The sequence below is a fragment of the Crassostrea angulata genome, chromosome 6 (assembly GCF_025612915.1).
Source record: "Crassostrea angulata isolate pt1a10 chromosome 6, ASM2561291v2, whole genome shotgun sequence".
Lineage (NCBI taxonomy): Eukaryota > Metazoa > Mollusca > Bivalvia > Ostreida > Ostreidae > Magallana > Magallana angulata.
This window is the reverse complement of record NC_069116.1, coordinates 13,575,293-13,594,890: the sequence shown is the minus strand read 5'-3', so window position 1 is coordinate 13,594,890 and position 19,598 is coordinate 13,575,293. Positions and strand designations below refer to the sequence as shown.

Sequence of the window (19,598 nt, the reverse complement as noted above, 5' to 3'; positions counted from 1 at the left end):
TTTAGTGGTTTTTTGCGTTTTACTCCTTGGTGTGTCCATGTATGAAATATAAGGAAAATGCGGTGACTATGCGTGGTCTGGCCCTTTTATAAATCTTTGATTCTTACACAGAATTGATCTTAAATACAAAGAGATCCAAAGTAGGCATCCAGTAACCACACAACGCACACCCATTAAATTTTGCACAAAGTATAGTTTAACCTGAAATCTAAATCAAGTGGAACTCATATAGAAGTTGACAGCCCCATTACAATTAAAATTTGTTAAAGGATCCGCCGATGCATTATCACTATGCATAACCTAAAGGGTGCAGGCCTATCATTTTTTATCATCATAGATCCACACACCGTATACAGCGGAGTTGTTGTTGACTTCCTTATTGATCCCGATTATGACTAATGCGCGTCTCCGTACTTTTAAGAATTAGTTTCGGTTTCGAAGAAATGACACTGTTTCATAACGTGAGTTTTTTTTTTTAGTTTTGTATTCCAATTTTCCCATATAGATATTCATTTGTGATAACACTACGGCTTAACGTATAGGTCAACACATTTAATCGATTACCCAAAATAAGAGACTTTCGAAGCGCAAGCGGGGTTTGCATAAATTTATACGAAATGAAACTAACTTTAAAATGTCAATGATTTTATATCTTGTTAAACAATCGCAGAAAATTATTCATGTAAATTTAAGTTACCAGGAATAGTTCTTTGAATATTAAGAGGGGATCACTATTTTGGTTAGGGATGATCAATCTTTTATACCGGGCTTTATTGCATTTGATCACACCCCAACAAAAATTATCATCTCACAATACCCCAATAATTATTTCTTATTCCTTAATTATAGGATTTTCACGTTATACAGCGGTTATATGTTTGATATGTCAGTTGACCAAAGTCCATAAGGATTATTTTTGCGTAGTTACATGTAATAGGTCCCTAGACCACCAACTATTTTTCCAGGTGCGAAGGGTGGGTGGGTACGAGGCACTGTGCAATAGATATCTTACAATTATAGCTCATGTAGTATTGGTGTCTGTCGTTTTGTTGTTTCATATTTAAATCTGTTTTCATCTATTTTATTGATTGGCCCAGGGTTGGATTGCGGTATTGTCATGATCACGCATGAACAATCTAGCTCTGATTCTAGAGTTTGTTTACACAATATCGTATTTTATTTATTTAGATACAAATGTTATTGAAAAGGTCATGGGGTAAATTATGTCAATAAATCTGAAGTAATTTTCCCAAAACCTATTAAATCGCTTGAATTAACTTATTTCTCAATAAATATCAAAGATATACGAATATCGTGTACTGGTACTGTACCAGTTATCGGCTAAGACCAATTATCGGCTAAACTGAGGGTTCGGGTTTATAGCACGCGACTATCCGAGATTTTTTAATTCAGTCGTCTGTTTCGAATAATGAAAAGTAAGTTTGCTTGAAAACTTTCTTGAATATGTTTTAAACATGAGCTTTAACGATCATTGTTTACCGCTGATTTACATCTTTGCACTTTCAGCAGTGGGGAAAGTGACGTAATAAGTTAAAAATAGAATATGACCTCTTTGTGATACGTTATTATATCCCTTCTTTGATTTGACATATAATATCAATGCATATTAAATTTCTCAACAATAGGAATTCACTAAATTCTGAAGGATTCATGGTGCAGTTGAACGCCTAATTGCACAATAATGTATTGAACAGCATACGTTTTTATGTATTACCGTATGATGATAAACGGATAATTTTATGAGTTTTATTTATGTATATTAACCCTACGACCTATAAGCTGACCCTGCAATGGACATAATTCAATTTTCACTTTGCAGAATATGAAATCAACATGTAAAGGAATTTTACTGGGTTATTATCACGAAGCCGATAACTGGTACAGTAAATCGTAAAAACTCGGCAAATTCGGAGCGTGCTAAATAGCACAAAAACAATATGTTTGGGTTCTAAATGTTGATATAATCTAACGATGGATAAATAAGGAGTTCACCATTCAAAGTATGTCAAGTTTTATTCAAATATATTAAGAAATAAGGAAACACGAAAAGAAAACGTAAAATTATAGTCGATAACTGGTATAGTGCCAGTATGTTGAAGTCAAATTGAAAAAAGTGGAAAGAGTTAAAAGTCATTAAATATTACGTGGTAAAAAGTCGCAATAACGAAATAATAAAAATCATGATAATGAAGTAAAAAGTGAATGAAAAATTATGGTACCAACTATTAAAAGTTGTGATAATGACCTCGTTAATATCTACTACAAGATAAACAGTTGTTGATATGAGTTAATAAGTCGTGTATGTAATGCATGTTGCTATTAAGAGACAAAATTAAAGCTGTTATTGCTATTTAATAAATTGATATGCAAAATAAAAATAAAAACTACCTATTCAAAAAAAAAAATTATCTATTCATTTTAGGCTAAATTAAAATATTATTAGTCCCAAAAACTTGATAAAAAGTGATTATTTATTTCAAGATTGAAATATTCAACACTCAATATTATTAACTACCATAATCCAAAGGTTTTCTTAATATCTTAACCTACAACAATTCATGAAATAAAATTAAAAGCATGCATGTAGGTCACGAAAAATAATTCGTTAAAAGAACAAACAAAATGTATTCCAATGGTACGGTTATAAAGTTTAGTCTGCATTGAAAATTATGAAGCTAATTGGAAACTTAGAACACTCTTAAAATAATTTATTTTGCAGATTAAAAGGACGTGATACAAAAATGACGATCAGAATGATAATATTCCTAGTACTAACGGTCTTTCACAGAGTCTTGTCACAGAAAATACCTGTGGAGAATACAACTTGTTTGGAGTTAGCCAAACCATCAAATCAACATTTACGTCTAACCTGTAGTCAAAATGACTACCACTGTCTCCTGGACGAGACTTTTACCAAGGAGTTTGAGGTCTGCACGGAGTGGAGGTGGATTTTAGGAGGTAAGAGGAACCGTGGGTCTGAAATATTGAAGCCGCAGTCTTTGTAAGCACCATATAGGCGTCTCCATCGAATTTGTAAATGACGAATGATAAGTCTTGACATAAAATACATGGCTATACTGTTTTGAAATATAAGCTATATTGGGCGAGGGTAAGAAAACGTGACAGAGGGCAAAGTTTTTTTGATGGAGGATTTAGAATGTTGCTAACATCCTTCAGTTGCTCTTTGAACTCTATCTCCTGTATTTACGGACTCCATTTATACTTCGGTGACCGGTTCTGTGCATAATTATTTGCTCATATAATCCACTTTGATATAAACTAGTGTCACATGTACGTTTTTCTGCTTGGTTTGTAAAATTGTCTTCTTATCCCGCCTTTTCACACAATCTCTTCATCAAAAGCTTGTTGATATCAACATTCGAAAACTTCAGAACATAAGCAATGGGTCGCTTGTAAAATTGTCCCTTCCATATAACCCCTGGTAAGTAGAGTATAAGCATTGCAGGCTCTGGTCTGTGTCATAATGAGCTTTATTTTCTTTTGTTCTATGCAGCGATGTTTGAGACCGTCATTGAATTTTTTTTTTGAAACAGAATTAAAAGAATCGCATGGATTAGAGATTCGCTTGTAGAATACCCAGTGATTTCAGATGCTTATAGCTTTACCTACTGTCGCTTACTAATGGGATCTGCCTGCCGATTTTCTGACCCATAACCTAGAAATTAAAAAACTTAACTAAGTGAGCACTTGAGTAGAGCAAAAAATATTTATTTGAATGCTTTTTGCCAGATAGTCAATTACTTAAACAAACTGGCAACTAACATTGGCTTTTACAAAGAAAGGGGACGAAACTGCACTAAAACCCATTTACTATTAAGGGTTAAAGAGTCGTAATTCGTAATTCTATATATTAGTATGTAAAACTTCATTCCCCCATTGTGGCCATATCCTACCCCGGGACTACAATTTGAATAAACTAAAATCTACACTACCTTAGGATGCCTCCACACAAGAGCTTTTCTGGTCAAATGGTTTAAGAAAAGAATATTTCTGAAGAGTTTCTCCATACATCATAAGGTAAAATATGTAAAACTTCATTTCCTCATTGTGGCCCAACCCTACCCCGGTGACCATGATTTGAACAAATCTACAATACCCGAGGAAGCTTTCACACAAATATCAGCTTTTCTGGCCAAATGGTTTTTGAGAAAAGCATTCTTAAATCTCATCTCTCTCTATTTATTACTTTGATTGCCCTTAGGGTGCAGGTCTCTGCCTTGTGAATGCGTTTCTCATCTTCAGTATCTGACACAAGGTCATCGCTCTCATTTTCTCAAACCGTTGTCCAACCTGTGGGAAAACTTTCCTGCTATTCTTATAAGCCCCGTCACCAGTTTTAAAGCGGTGGGGTCAGACACACGTTTCGGCATCTTTTCCCAATCACCTAATATATCAGAATTAAAGTAATACTGTATTTTATTTCCTTCGTTTTAAAACTTTCCTGGCACTTCTTTCTTGATAGACTTAATTATGTTATCAATGTCTTTACTAAAATAAGAATTCCTCCTTGAAACTCTCAGTCTTTGTGTCTAAGTTTGTCCGAAACAAGTTAAATGTGTCTGCAAGGTCTAGCTGTCAGGAACTTTGTCCGTAGATTGTGCAGATACTGCAAGCTGTTGTCTAGGTTCAACTGCAGGTTTGTTCAATGAATTTTCTACGTCTGCTTATCTGTATGACGCAAGTAAATTAGTCTTAAGATGTCGAGACACCTCATATAGGCAGTGTATTCCCGTAAAAGCTTCTACTACTTTAAGCAGCTACCCAGGTCACTTTGGATACGCCAAAGTAATAGAAACGACCGTTCATATATAAATAATTATAACAGCAATATTCAAACTCGTGTTACTAATATGTTTATCTTAATATTAATACATATGTTGAATACTATCAGAAGATAAATAGTTTTTACACTTTTCATTTAGAAATCTGATATAATGATTTTAATGTAATTTTTTACAAGGTAAATTGTATACCGGAGAATTTATATAGGTAATGCCTGTTATCCCACCCGTTTATGTGATATATTGCATAATAAATTTAATATTGTTTAAATGGAATAAAAAAAATTCCACTACTCTCTTGTTATGGTTGAATATACATTGTTAAACTATACATGTTTAAAGATACATGTATAAAAAAACAAAAAAAAAATCATTTATAGGATATCTGTTCAAATTACCATTGTCTTATACTGTATATGTATTTTGAAGGAAAATGTGCTTATTTCAACACATATGGAAGTGGAAACATTGACGAAAGGAACTGCATCCAAAAATCTAATCTGACTTGTTCAACTGTTCAGTTCTCATCTGCATCAAATACAAACCGTGAGTAAAAGCAGTTAAATATAAAAAACAAAACATTATTAATGTTGATATGTTTTATTGCTAACTTATACTTTTTAGACAACAAATCATGTAATCCTTATTGATAAGATGTATTGATAAAATAGTAGAAAAAAAATTGAATTCAAAACCATTTGACCAACTCGATAAAGGCATTAAAAAGTATTTAATACTCACTCATTCATGCAAGTATATATGACACCTGTTCCTATACCTCTAATCTTTTTTAAGAGGTCCATGTTAGGCTCTTCTCCTGATTTCCTGTGGACTTTTCATTTAGAACACTGTTAATATATATATATATATATATATATATATATATATATATATATATATATATATATATATATATATATATATCACGATGAAGGATTGGTTACTGCCCAATGTTGGTATGATTAGATTCAAATATATTGCACTTTGTTATTTTTTCTACACAAATTCACAGGCCCAGAAGGCAAATTCTAATTGAGCTAGTTGTTTTGGAATGCATAAAGTAAAAAAAACAATGCTCAAACTACTACAAACATGTTAATTTTTTTTATGTCCAATTTTTTAGTTATCCAGGTACAGAGGAGTGTATGATGCAAACAAGCGGGTGCACGGTTGTTACTGTCATATATAACACAATCAGTTTAATATATATTTGAAAATAGATATTTCACTGTATAAATGAAGTATAATTGATGATTTATTCTCTTTAAGACACTGCCTGTTATGCAAAGAAAGAGATCAGTACATCACCGCCTAGTACAACAAGGTAAGCTTAAAACCTTTGCATTCATCTGAATCAGGTGATAATGTGCTCTCAATGTCTTTAAGTTGCTGTGAGCATTCCCTGTTTCTTCTGTCATACTGGCCAAGGACGATTATAAATGTCATGTCTTTCAATTTTTTGGTTAAAGGTGTCACTGAAATGCTTTCCATGTGTTGTTATGCGTTGTCCATGCATAAATAGTAAACTTTGGAACATTTCTAGTTAAATTTTTCTGAAATAACCTGGCGACTCGACAATATTTTATAGCTATGTAATATTTAATTACTTATCTTTAAAATTGCGTTTGAACAAGTTTGTCGGATAATTATCATAAGCAATAGATGAATCGAAATGACAATTTGCATATATTTATTTGTTAAAAATAATAATCTTGCAGTTAAAATGACCATTGTTGAACAACTTTCAGGTAGTTGAATTTAATTCGAAAATAATGCATAATACTTCAGTGTCCTATATGTCATTATTGGTATCCTGTTGAAATAAGTTATGAAAAAAAATATTTATTTTCCTTTTATTTCAGTCCAACTAGAACTCAGGCAGTTGAAGGGACTCGTTCAGTAACTGAGACTTCTGATAAAGGGAATGCAACAAATATTAAAACTACCAGTGACAAACATTGTCAAAGGTATGTGTGAGAAATTTATTTTTGTAATAGCAAATAATGATATAGTATGTAAATCTATTATGAGGCAGTCAACTTTACCCTTGTACCTTTATATATTAGATAATTTAAGAGTTGATAAATACAACTTCAAATAAATGTTCGTTCAGTTTAGACTCAGCGTTTAGACGTTGGCTGATGCAACTAAAACACTTTTGAAGCCATCGTATATGAAAAGAGCTTTGCTGTAAATTCTATTTACAATAACCTCAACTCGCCAAAGTGCAAATTGATATCTTAATCATTTTAAAACATATCTTAATTAGTGTTATAAAACGGACAGGATTTTCTTACTGCATCTTTGGACAAGCCCGTATCAGTTTGTAGGATGCCGGTCTATAGGACGATATCGTTATTGCAATTAATAAAATATTCTTACATCTTTGCTAGCTAAGGGGTCTAATCCACTCCCCAAAAATGTGGGGAGCCGGTTGATTTAAAGCCATGTGGCAGTTTAGATGATCGTGAGATGGAAGCTTCTTGAACTGCTTAGTTTTTTCAATAACTACTCCATGATTTTTAATTTTTTATTTACATTATTTTCAGACATCCTTTACCAATTATTTTGGGCATTGTTGCTCCTCTCGTATCTCTTGCTGTGGTATACTTCATCTTTATGCATTTAAAATATGTACCCTTATACAGAAAAGGTACGAAACTTTCTCTGAAGGAGAGAGGTATACTGTTTTACCCAAGTGTGTCTGTCTATCCGTAACAAATTTGTGTCACAACAATTAGTCACAGATGTTTAGAATTTTAACATACACTTTGTTTAGGCATGCCCTATAGGGGGTTTTATTTTTGTAAAAATCAGATGTCAAGTTCCTGTGTAATGATAATGACGACTTTGTTTACTTTTAAACTAATTTTTAAACAGATTTTCGTGATTGATTTCTCAGCAACTGTTATTATTAAAATAATAGTATACATATAAAGTTTTCATAATGTGATAAAATCAAGTAGGAAAGTTATACATTTTCGGAAAAAAATACGGAAGTTCTGTGTATTGAAAATCTACCAAATACGGAAAGTTTAAACCATAAAATTATATTTCTATTGTTATTGCTATTGTTAATATATATTAACTAGAGTTTAGTGTTAGCAACTTTTAGGCATGTTGTTTCCCACGTCAACCAGATTACATTTTTTTCAAAATTAAAAAACGAGATAACCACGATCCATGATATTTTGAATTTAAACTTAAAAGCATTTGATGAACACATGCTGTCATTAGATATTGATTGTTGATTAATGAGATGATTTAAGATTTTAAAAAAAAACCGATATTCATTCCCAACTACATTCAATAGTTGTTAAATTTCAAAAGTGGTTGCGAGGTGATTTTATAATTAAATACACCCCCAACTACTTTTGAAATTATTTATTGCAATAGTAGTGGTTTTTCAATATTGGTAGCATAGTGGTTCTTATAAAGAAATACATCTTTAATCACCATTGAAATAATTTATCTTAAAGTGGTTGTATTTTAATAGTGATTGCAATAGAGCATTCCTCCATCGTATTGTTAATTTTACTTTGCATAAGTTGTTTGAAGTAAAAATAAGCCATTTTTGATGAGTAGGAATATTGATTAAATCCCATGAAAAATTAGAACCATTGTTTTCTATGATGGTTTCAACAAGATTCCTTCTTTGATTTTCTGCTAAATCATTATTTTTTAGCACTCCGATGCACGGAAAGAGCGAGGAATGAGGACTTTGTAGAACAACAACTTTTTTTTAGGATTGAGAAGGAAGATACATTAGAAAGTCCAACAACAATGAGGGATGAAGATGAAAATATAAATGATACAAGAAGGAGTGGTTAGAATATTATTAGTAGAATACTTTGTAATAGGCTTTCATACTCAGGAATTCATTACTCAATAGAACCTGATTCCTCTCCATATCTGTATTTAGGGGAAATGCTTTTAATTTCTTTTATATCAAGCAAAAGAATTTTGAAATCGCCAATTTCACGCTTAATTTCTTGTTGAATAGTTTAAACAGTCTCTTTGATAAACTAAAACTTGTCTTTTCTAGGTTCAGAAACTACAATAAAAGTAAACCTTACTTGTTTAATTAATTATTTAATTAATTCACTTATAAAAACTGCGAAAAGTTTCCACAGATGATATATATGAAAATCGGGCATCTATTGTACATGTTATAGAGCTTTGATTAAAGTGTTATATTTACTCATGACATTGGACTTTTTAAAAATCTGAATTTGACAACTCAAACCCTGAATAAACAGCATGATTCTTAAACCATACCCAACCCATGTGTAACATTGAAGTCTGGATTTGAACCCTGTATTTTGTTTTACAATGAGCCATAATATATTTGCATTACATTCTATAATATTGATCTTAGAAAAACATCAAAAAGGTGATAAAGATGAATTACGAACTGTTGTAGTGGACTTAGATATATGTAAATCAGCAGAAGTTGACATTTCAAAGGATTTAAATGAGGGAGTATCAATAGCAGGTGAGCAAAAATTACAATCTCTGTGATGTCGTATGAGTCAATTATAGCGTTTTAAAAAATGAAATATTGAAGATGACTTCAGCACCATAAAGGTTTTATTAATAGTAACCTAATCAAAAGAGTAAAAATTCAAGGTAGTAAAAGAGGAAATGCATTAATTTCATCAGGTTTCAATCAATGATTCAAAATTAAAACTCTGTTTACACAGATTTTTGTTATATCAGTTTACTTAATTTTATTTCTATGAATCTAAAAGAAACTTAAAATGCACTCTTTTCCATACTTTAGATGTTCAAAGAAAAAAACTGGATGAGGAAAACTCCGCAGCAAATGCACCAGGTGTATGTATTGATTCAGACAAATCAGATAATGAAGAAGGAGACACACAGGAACTGACTGATGTGTTTGATGACACAATGGAAAGTATACAAAGGATAGCACATCCAACAGGTTTTTATATATTACAAAACTATTTCTTTTTTTTCTAGGTAAATATTTTTACTGAATATACCTTCCGCAAACAGAGTTTGAAAAGGTATAAGGGAATTACCTTGTCTGTCTGTCCATCTGTCTGTCTGTCTGTCTATCTGTATAACAGTTCGTATCTTTTACAGAGAAACTTAGGAAGTAACTTCTTGCCACGCAGATTGCATATGAACTGAGGATTTGTCATGATTTCCAGCAAATGTTATTTGGGCAAGTAAGGTCAATGAAAGAAAAAGTTTTAAATTTGTGTCTACAAATATATGCGTGTAACTACAACCCTCATGGCATAAGTAATCTTTATGGGTGAGCAGGGACTTCCAATGTTTCTCTATAAGGAAGATACAGAGCAGACACAAATTTTGCGATCGTCAATGTCTTCCGATGGGTCATTTTTCTTTCACTGCCATTCACATTCATGTTTTATTTTACAGAAGAACAAGACAGAGAACTGTGTACAAAGTTATACAACCTTCTGGAAATTGAGGGTCGGAAGCTGATGCAGGAATTTATGGCAGCTACCCTCACTAGAGAGACAGGGAAATCAGTGGAAACTCTAATTAACAGTTTGACTGATCAAGAAAAAAATAAATTAAAAGAAATATTGCCAGAAGAATCCCATCGTATTCTTGAATCAAAAACGGGGCATGGCACTTCATTACATGTATCATACGGTTTACATCGGATCATCCTTGATGATGAGAAGTCTCCAAAATCAGGTTGGGGTAACCCAGTCAGGGGTACAGACATTGGTATTGGTGATGATATAGAGAGATTGAATAGGATTCAAATCATTCTTCAAAAAATACCAAACCCAGTGACTGTGTCTGTAGAAAGTTACATCAGACTGTTGGACATTATGATAGAAGCACTCACTCGGCTGAATCCTGATGCTGAATTTAAGGAGGATTATAAGATACTATTCTGCAAATTGGAAAGTATCAAAAACCCAAATTTGACACAAACAATGTTAAAAACAATTAAAAGTACTGTAAAAAAAATATGGTAAATTTTTAAGAAGTAAAGGTCTTAAAATATTGAACATTAAAAAAAAAAGAGTATCAGAATGAATTTATATAATGTACACTGTGCATTGTATGATTGCTTACCCACTTTGCCTTGGAACCTCGTACTGTGTTCATGATTTCTTCCATTTTATTCAAATTAAAATACAGTCAATCTTTTAAAAAATATGAGTCAATTTACTTTGTTATTTAAGTTGTTGAAACAATGTAAGCTACCATTATCAAATTATTATACTCTTAAACGTTTTGCTTCTGGTATAATGCCCTTATGAATTAAACAAATTAAATGTCAACACAGAAAAGCGTGATTCAAATTTTTATGAAATTTGTAAGAAGAGTTTATTGCAGTACAGGCAACGCGGATCCCGTGTTTCCCGCGCCCCGTCACGGTATAAACACATCGAGGTGATCGGCCAGGTGAGACAGGTATCCCGCGTTCCCATCACGGTAAACTGATCATCTACCTGTCCCCGTCACGGTAAAATTATCGATGGAAAAGTATCGTATACAAGCGGGAGTTATCTCCCCGAATGACAAATAAATTGCATGTTAATTTATATTTAATGACGATATTTAACCAGATTTTGACAGAGATTATAATCAAAATACTTGTAATCTTTTTTAATAATTTTTTTTTATTTCATAGCTATTAAATATATTATTATAGTATTTAATTTAATACTTGTGCAGCAGTCGCAAATAAAATATTTTCGATTCCATTATCATATTTCAAGAAGGTCGTTAAAATAAAAATTATCATGAAATGATTTTAAAATTATGAATGTGTACGCAGTGTGATTGTGTTTTCTTAACAATTAAATGGTCCGCTTACATTTGTATTGTTTGTTGTTGAAGTCCATGCGTGTCAACTAATGATGAGCAAGTGATTCAAAATCAGGGCTTCCTATGATTAGCAACCCGGTATTTTTAGCACGTTCGGTTCATTTCTTTCAAGGTCTTCTACGTGTAAAGAACATTTTTTGTGTATTCACGTTTTAGTGATTTTGTGTTGCGTTACTTTAAGTTTGGCTCGACGTTTGTCATTGCGCGAGGATTCCCACTTTCTAGTGCGTTACGTTTGCGACGACAATCTTCAAGTGCGAAGCCGTGTGTTCTTCAATACTCAGTCTGACTTGAATATTTAATGTGTCCCATGGAGATAAGTCGTCCACGAATCCCAGCTACAGAAGTACCGCTCCGATGCATTCTAACTATCTCCAGCTTCAAATCGTGTCGAATACGCCCCATCGTAATGCGAAAAATCAAATGAACGTGTATCTCTAACAAATAGAGAGTACGGAGCATTAGAGATACCCAGAGTTGCATAAAATTATGTAATCGAAAGATATTGTGGGTATCCCTTGTCATGTTGTCGTGATGGTGTACCAGCTACCCGCCGTGACGGAGGTTAGCGTTCGCTCGCGACCGAGCCCCCTCTCTCTCTCTCTCTCTCTCTCTCTCTCTCTCTCTCTCTCTCTCTCTCTCTAAACAGAATAACTAGATAATTTATTTTGAGAATGAAATGTTGTTAAACCGTATTCCTATGTTCTTACACATTTCAAACGAATTAGGAACATGTTTTGAAAGTTTTGCTGTTGATATTTCATGCCGAAAAAAACCACATTTAAACATTTCAGTAAATGTATTGATATCATTTTATGTGTGCTTGTAATTTTATTGTATATAAAGCTACTACACATATGTAAACCCGTTTTCGTAACCTAACCTCTCCCCCCCACTCACCTCAAAGTTTTATGTCTGTCAAAGTTACTTTATTTGACTTTAGTCCCTATTGTTTTACACAAAGGTGTGAAACTATCGCACTGACAGGAAATCACTCTACGCTTGAACGCACAGAATACACAGGAATGAGGCAGGTAGATAATTTGTGTAACGATTGACCAAGAAGAATTCTACATGTATATCAAACAATTTTACTAATAGTTATATTAAATAATTGATTCATTTTACTGCGTTCTTTAACAGTTAAACGTGTTTAAGATGTTCCTTCCCGCAAAAAACCTCCATTATTAAGTAAACGAGAGAGAGAGAAAAAACACAACGAATTAAACTTTCTAAACACAGTAAATCAAGCATCACGAACATTGTAAAAACTTAACTGTTAGATATACTTCTTATTTTCTTTATTAAAAATAAAACTAATAGAACGAAACTTTGTCATGGAGGGAACACGTGGTAGAACTAGCGGGCTGATTTGATTGACAGGTGCAGCACGTGGACTCAAATCTGAAATTGCATGATGTATTCAATCACAGTGTACCATATTCTTTTATGAATACTAATTTTATGAATATTTAGAATTGGATATTACTATATTTTACATAAGTGTACGTTAAATTACTCCTAAACGCCCCACCTCTCTACCTCCCCCCCCTCTCTCTCTCTCTCTCTCTCTCTCTCTCTCTCTCTCTCTCTCTCTTTCTCTCTCTCTTCTGTAAGGTGTTGAGCGATTAGACGAAGCCGTACGCGATTTAAACTTTTTCTTTTGTCGTGAATAGGTGTGAAAACCCTCAAGGGCATGTCGTCTTCTACCCTTTAGTTTGTTAATCACTACATGTATACACAGAAAATGACCGTGACTTAAACTTTATATGTATACACAAGAACGCATACTGACACGTTATTATTCAAGGCGCTTTAAAGCAGCACCAACTTTATATTTGAATGATAATTTTATTATTGAATGGAAAAAAATATTTGATAGTTGATTCCCGACATTTGTTCATTTCTCAATTTAAAACATACACATGTACTGACAGTTTACGGCGCTATGCGTGTCAACTTATAAAATGAGAAGATGAAATTGCTCTGCATTGATACGATGAAATATTTAATTTTAAGAGTGTTCTAAAAACAGGATTAACAACTAATAGAAATAATAACTGAAATAAGCACGTCAAATACAAAGATGTGTGTTCTTATTTACACATCACATAATTTATTTGCGTAATGTTGTGTTATGTTGTAATTCAAATGTAGTTTCCAATTTCACGAAATTCTATTTCATAAATATTATTTATTAATTTTATATTAATATGAACCACAATTTATTTACAATGCAGCTGTTATGCTTAAATCTGAAGTCGCATATTTGACGTGGATTTACGCGACCCGCATTGCCTGTAATGTACAGTACAGGTAAAGTAACAAGAACAAGCAGCAGCAGGATTAACGGTAAATCACACCGTCGTGGTGTCATCACGGTCGCAATCCATACCGCGATCAAAAACCGCGATGGTGTATCGCGGGAACGATAAAAATACCGTGACGGTAACGCGGGCCAATACGGGATCCGCGTTGCCTGTACTGTATGTAAACTTTTTAAGACATATTGAGAGTTTTTTTTTTTTTAAAAAGAACTGCTTTTCAGATACTTTTGGTCCTGTATATCTAACATTTTACCTATTTAGAAAAAATTATAAGCAGAAAAGTATCTGAACTTTTCATTAGTTACAAAAGCTTAAAAATACTATGACCAATACAATATATCATAATTGATATACAGAATTGATAGTTTGGTTGTAGATAATCGCCAAATGTTTTTCATGCATGATTAAGCCATGCTATAATTCATAAAAAAGGGAATTAATAAAATTCACTTTTAACTTTAGACACAAGTAATATCCGATGTATAATCTTAACAACTAGTTGAAAAACCTGAAAAGTAATCGCTGCCATGTTTTCTTAATTAAATACTCGGACTGATATAACCTATGATAGCTTATGTTATACAAATTTTACACAGATTTTGCTCAACTTGCTCAAGTCTCTTATGTTATTTTAATGTTTCTATATTTCTTGCAAATTTTACCATGTTTCAAAAATTTTAATTTCTGCTGTGTGTTCTCAAACGTACATGTATCTGTTTGGCATCATTTAGAAATAATGAAGAAAACACTAATTATGAAACTGAAAGACTTGAACATGTCTAGGATTTTTCATAATAGTCTCTTAGACATAATATTTGTGTTTGCTCTAACCCTAGATGCAAATACTAAGAAGCTGGCACTTGTTTGATGTAGCATTATAAAATAACGATGACGCAATGAACAACAATTGATATGCTGGCATACTAAATGTCGTCTATTCAATGATGCTTATAGATATGTCAGCAGAGCACTTGCATTAAGGTAGCATGTTAATTTAATTCAATTTTAATTCAATTCATTTTCTCAAACCTTTATCATACAATGATACATGAGGTACAATAACATATTTGCATTAAATTGTGATGTCAAGGGTCTAATAAATTGTATATCATAATATTATAATACAACATAGTAATACATGTATCAGTAAGCATAAGTAAAAGAAAAAATAGTAATAATTCAAAAAGTGGTAGAAAAAGTGGATCACCATGTAGGATACAGAGTTTCATTGGTGTGGTGTTCAATACATGGGGAGTAATAGTAATCATAAATGCTAATAGAGTTCAGGCTGGACAGCAGACTTGCTCCTGGATATTCAAAATTAAAGAGCTTTGTAGCAACCTCTAATGATACAACGTCCACTAATGATATAATGTTGCATTAGTGGTCAGGATGTTGACCACTAATGATATAATTTTATCATTAACGAACAACCTAACCGTCCGCTAATGATATAATTTTAGATTTATATCATTAGCGGTCAAAAACCGTAACCTCTAATGATATGGAAAAAAAATGAGAAATAAGGACTACCTTGACCACTAATGATACACATTTGCACACATTTTAAATTGCATAAGTGGATGGATTTGCAACCTTTAATGATATAATATGATATAATTTAATATAAAATTATATATATATATTTGATTTGATTTTCATACGATACTGCATAAGAATTGGTTAATTTTTTATTTTTTTTTTGGTGGGGGGGGGGCGTTATTTGATCATATACATGTATTTTGTCCTTTAAAATACACCATTCTGACATTACCCTGACATTTTACCTTTTTACTTGAACTGAAATAGTCGCATACAGACAAAATACATACCATTTATGACTTCGTCTGTTTACTTGAAGATCCAAATTGATTATCATTAATCAAAAAGGAGTTGTGCTAAATATTTTTAGTTGAAGAAAGTTTGAAGAAAAACAATTTTACGATATTAAAACATTATTGATAAACTTTTAGCGGGATTTTATTAACATGAAAAAGGTCCAATTCATAAGACTTATTCTGCCTGGTGCAGGCAGATAGCTAACCTTGCACAACGCAAACAAAAGTCACACGGGTTTCATATTTTATTTTGTGTGGAAACGTTGCCGTCATGAATAATATTGGTAAAAAACTACAACAAATAGAAATAACAAATTACTTAATAGGAAAATATACAATTTAACTTTATACCTTTAACTGTAAATTACTTTAAAGACCATAATGGTGTGCCATACTTTTAAGAATGTTTTATCTGTAAAATAAATTTCCATCTGTAACTATACTTCAAAAATACAATTTAATACTAACAAATTTGAGCAATTACTTCAATAAAAAAGACTTACTTAGTGGTTCGAGGCACGCATCTAACAAGATTGAAGACGATTGACAAAGTGAGACCGGACTGGTCAGTAAGGCTGACAGGAAGTGAGTGATTGACCAGATATAGTTAACTTGTACCAAAAATGATTACCGGGTATATTAAACTCAAAGTGGTTAGCTTGTAAAAAAAATATTTCTGAAGAATTTTAAAATTAAACCATAGACAACACAAGACTATTTGCTATTATGGTCTGTAGCACAATTGAATCACTAATTTATTGTTAAGTTGAATATGTGGGTTTGTTAATTATACCTTAGAACAATAAAGAATATGAAATAATGTTGGTTGAATTAAAACTACTTCAACAATGGTGATTATGTCGGTGTAACAAAAAATGTTAACCCGGGTTGAAAATTGACCCGGGTTTGATAAAATTATATCATTAGTGGTCAACATTCTGTCCACTTATGCAACATTATATCGTTAGTGGACAGTGTATCACTATATAAATAGTGCCTGTTTGGGAGGGTAACAGTTGAAATTGACACCCCGAGAGAACCATTGTCAACCGACGCGAAGCGGAGGTTGACAATGGTTTTCGAGGGGTGTCAATTTCAACTGTTATCCTCCCAAATAGGCACTATTTATTTTATTATACTGAATGTCTTAATTTTAAAGAAATTTTTCTGCTTTTGTATAGAAATGACGTGAATTCTACGGCGAACTGTACGCGCATAATTTACGCGCATGTAACAATTCGTTGTGTTACCCGTTGCCAAGTGTGTTGCTAACGCTGAGGGTAATAAAACAAATTATCAACTGCGTCTAAACCAATCAGATTTCAGTATTTAACATGAAAGTATAATAAAAGAGGTTGCTACATACCACGTTTTCAATCAAATGAAATATTAAATGATTGAAGTCAGAAAAATCAACCTTTGAAATGTCAAATTACCCAAGACGGCAAATATAGCGGATAGTATGAAAGAGTTGAAGTTTTGAAACCGAAACTTTTAAGTACACACATGTACAATTAAACTGTGAAGAGCAAGTTACACTTCTGTTCAAAGACAGTTCAAAACTCTGAAGTCGGAGTCAATTTTCAACAGGGTCAGTTTTCAACGTGTCGATGTCCTTAGAAGTTTGAAAAATATTTTTCAAGCTGTTGAAAACTGACCCCAGGTATAATTTCACGACTTTTGGTATCAATTTTTCAACGTTGAAAAATGATATCCGGGTCAAATTTCAACCCGGGTCAAGATTCCTCGTAACGCCGGCGAATGCGTCATAAATGTCCAATACTCCCTAAACACACCCACGAAAAAGTTTCTGTGTAGTGTTTGTATCTGTATTGAACACAATATTTTTTCTGTCAAATCAAGATAAGTAGCTTATTAATCATAATTTTGTTGATCTTGCAAGTTTAAGAAAAGTTATTGTTAAGTTGAATTAATTAAATAATCACTGACGCGACTTGTCTGATAAAAATATGAAAACTGCCCATTATTGTGCTGTCAGTTAATTATCATGACTTCTCAAAATAAATTAAAGTTGAAGCGATTTACCGGAAATATAACATAAACGGCCGGTATTGGTTTGACAATCTTAGCAAACCACGGTCAACATGAACGATCATGGTGGAGAGAGATATATATATAAACGGACACCGGACCATGGCTTGAGACGATGTTGTTTGACATATATTCCTTTTAGCTCTGTCTACACAGTTTAACAACAAGAGACAGAGTTCTTAGTCTTAATAACAAACTGTTGCTATCGAGAAAAAAGCCCCAAACAAAAACAAACAAAAACAAAAATCCATATCGGCATGAATATCGGACAATATTAGGAATTAAAACATGGAGCTGAAATTTTTTATCAGATACAAAATAATTAGGTAGAGCAAGTTCCATTTCAGAGACAGTTCAAAAACCTGTAGTTGGTCAATTTTCAACGTGTGAGGTCATCAGAGATTAGAAAAAAAAACTTTTTTGAGCTGTTGAAAAATGACGTTTGGTCGCAGTTTGAACGTCAGAAAAGCCCCCGCCCCTCAATATCCCAAATCAATAATCAATGTTGAAAAATGAAATCCGGGTATACATTTCACGACTTTTGGTCTCAGTTTTCAACGTTAAAAAAGCCCCCCACCCCCACCCCCTCCCCGAATCAATAATCAATGTTGAAAAATGAAACGCGGGCCAATTTTTAACTTGGGCTAATATTCTTTGTTACAACGACATGATCCCTATTGTTTAAGTAGTTTTAATTCAACCAACTTTAATTGATATTCCTTGTTGTTCTAATCTATAATTAACAAACCTATATATATATATATATATATATATATATATATATATATATATATATATATATATATATATATATATATATTTAATCTTTTATCATGTTATATCATTAAAGGTTTCAAATCCATCCACTAATGCAATTGAAAATGTGTGCAAATGTATATCATTAGTGGTCAAGGTAGTACTTATTTCTCAGTTTTTTTCCATATCATTTGAGGTTACGGTTTTTGACCGCTAATGATACAAATCTGAAATTATATCATTAGCGGACGGTTAGGTTGTTCGTTAATGATAAAATTATATCATTAGTGGTCAACATCCTGACCACTAATGAAACATTATATCATTAGTGGACGTTGTATCATTAGAGGTTGCTACAGAGCTTAATTTTTTCTATGTTTTGATGTTTGTTGAAATCCACTAATCAATTTATATTGCAGTACATTGTTCTGTCCAGATATTAGAAAAAACCACAAGAATATAAAATATGTCGTATAAAATCGGTCCATAGATTTACAAAGTCATTATTGTACATATATTGATTTGCTAAATACAACTGTATTGGTAAACAGTAAACACAATATAAATATCGTTATTAACGAAGCATTGATTGTTGTTTTAGTAAAGTATCTAGTATTGTATGTACTTTGAATTCTTGTATCTATTTATTGTGGATAAATTATCATTACAATCGATTTCAAACAGGTGGTAAAATTTCTCTTCTGGATGAAAAGTTTTACGCCTGTCATTGAACAATAGCATTACAAAAGGTAACGCCCACCGATCCCGAAGAAAGCGAAAACGATTAACTGTGTTCACCCACCGGAACGTGTTCAATACACAAACTCAATACAAAGTTCGATTTACGTCTCAATGTCATAATTGCACCCAAAATCCCGTCAGCCACGTGACCGATCAAAATGATCTCCCCTTGAAGACAGGAAAACTTAATTTAAGACTTCGATATTTTCTGTTAT

General features: G+C 32.5%; 1 protein-coding gene across 1 annotated transcript; it reads left to right on the top strand.

Annotated features, from left to right (window-relative positions):
* Positions 1-356: 356 nt before the first annotated feature.
* On the top strand, positions 357-11,164 carry LOC128189350 (uncharacterized). Its single transcript, XM_052860923.1, has 10 exons — positions 357-461; positions 2,741-2,979; positions 5,253-5,369; positions 6,093-6,147; positions 6,686-6,790; positions 7,373-7,476; positions 8,509-8,649; positions 9,247-9,318; positions 9,607-9,768; positions 10,236-11,164. Exons 2-10 carry the CDS (start codon positions 2,763-2,765, stop codon positions 10,808-10,810), a joined length of 1,548 nt encoding a protein of 515 aa, XP_052716883.1. The 5' UTR covers positions 357-461; positions 2,741-2,762; the 3' UTR covers positions 10,811-11,164.
* The last annotated feature ends 8,434 nt before the right edge of the window (positions 11,165-19,598 follow it).

Coding starts and splice junctions, on each gene's coding strand:
- LOC128189350 (XM_052860923.1), top strand. CDS start 2,763: ATGACGATCAGAATGATAATATTCCTAGTACTAACGGTCTTTCACAGA. Junction 2,980..5,252: donor GTGGAGGTGGATTTTAGGAG/GTAAGAGGAACC, acceptor TGTATTTTGAAG/GAAAATGTGCTTATTTCAAC. Junction 9,319..9,606: donor TGAGGGAGTATCAATAGCAG/GTGAGCAAAAAT, acceptor TCCATACTTTAG/ATGTTCAAAGAAAAAAACTG.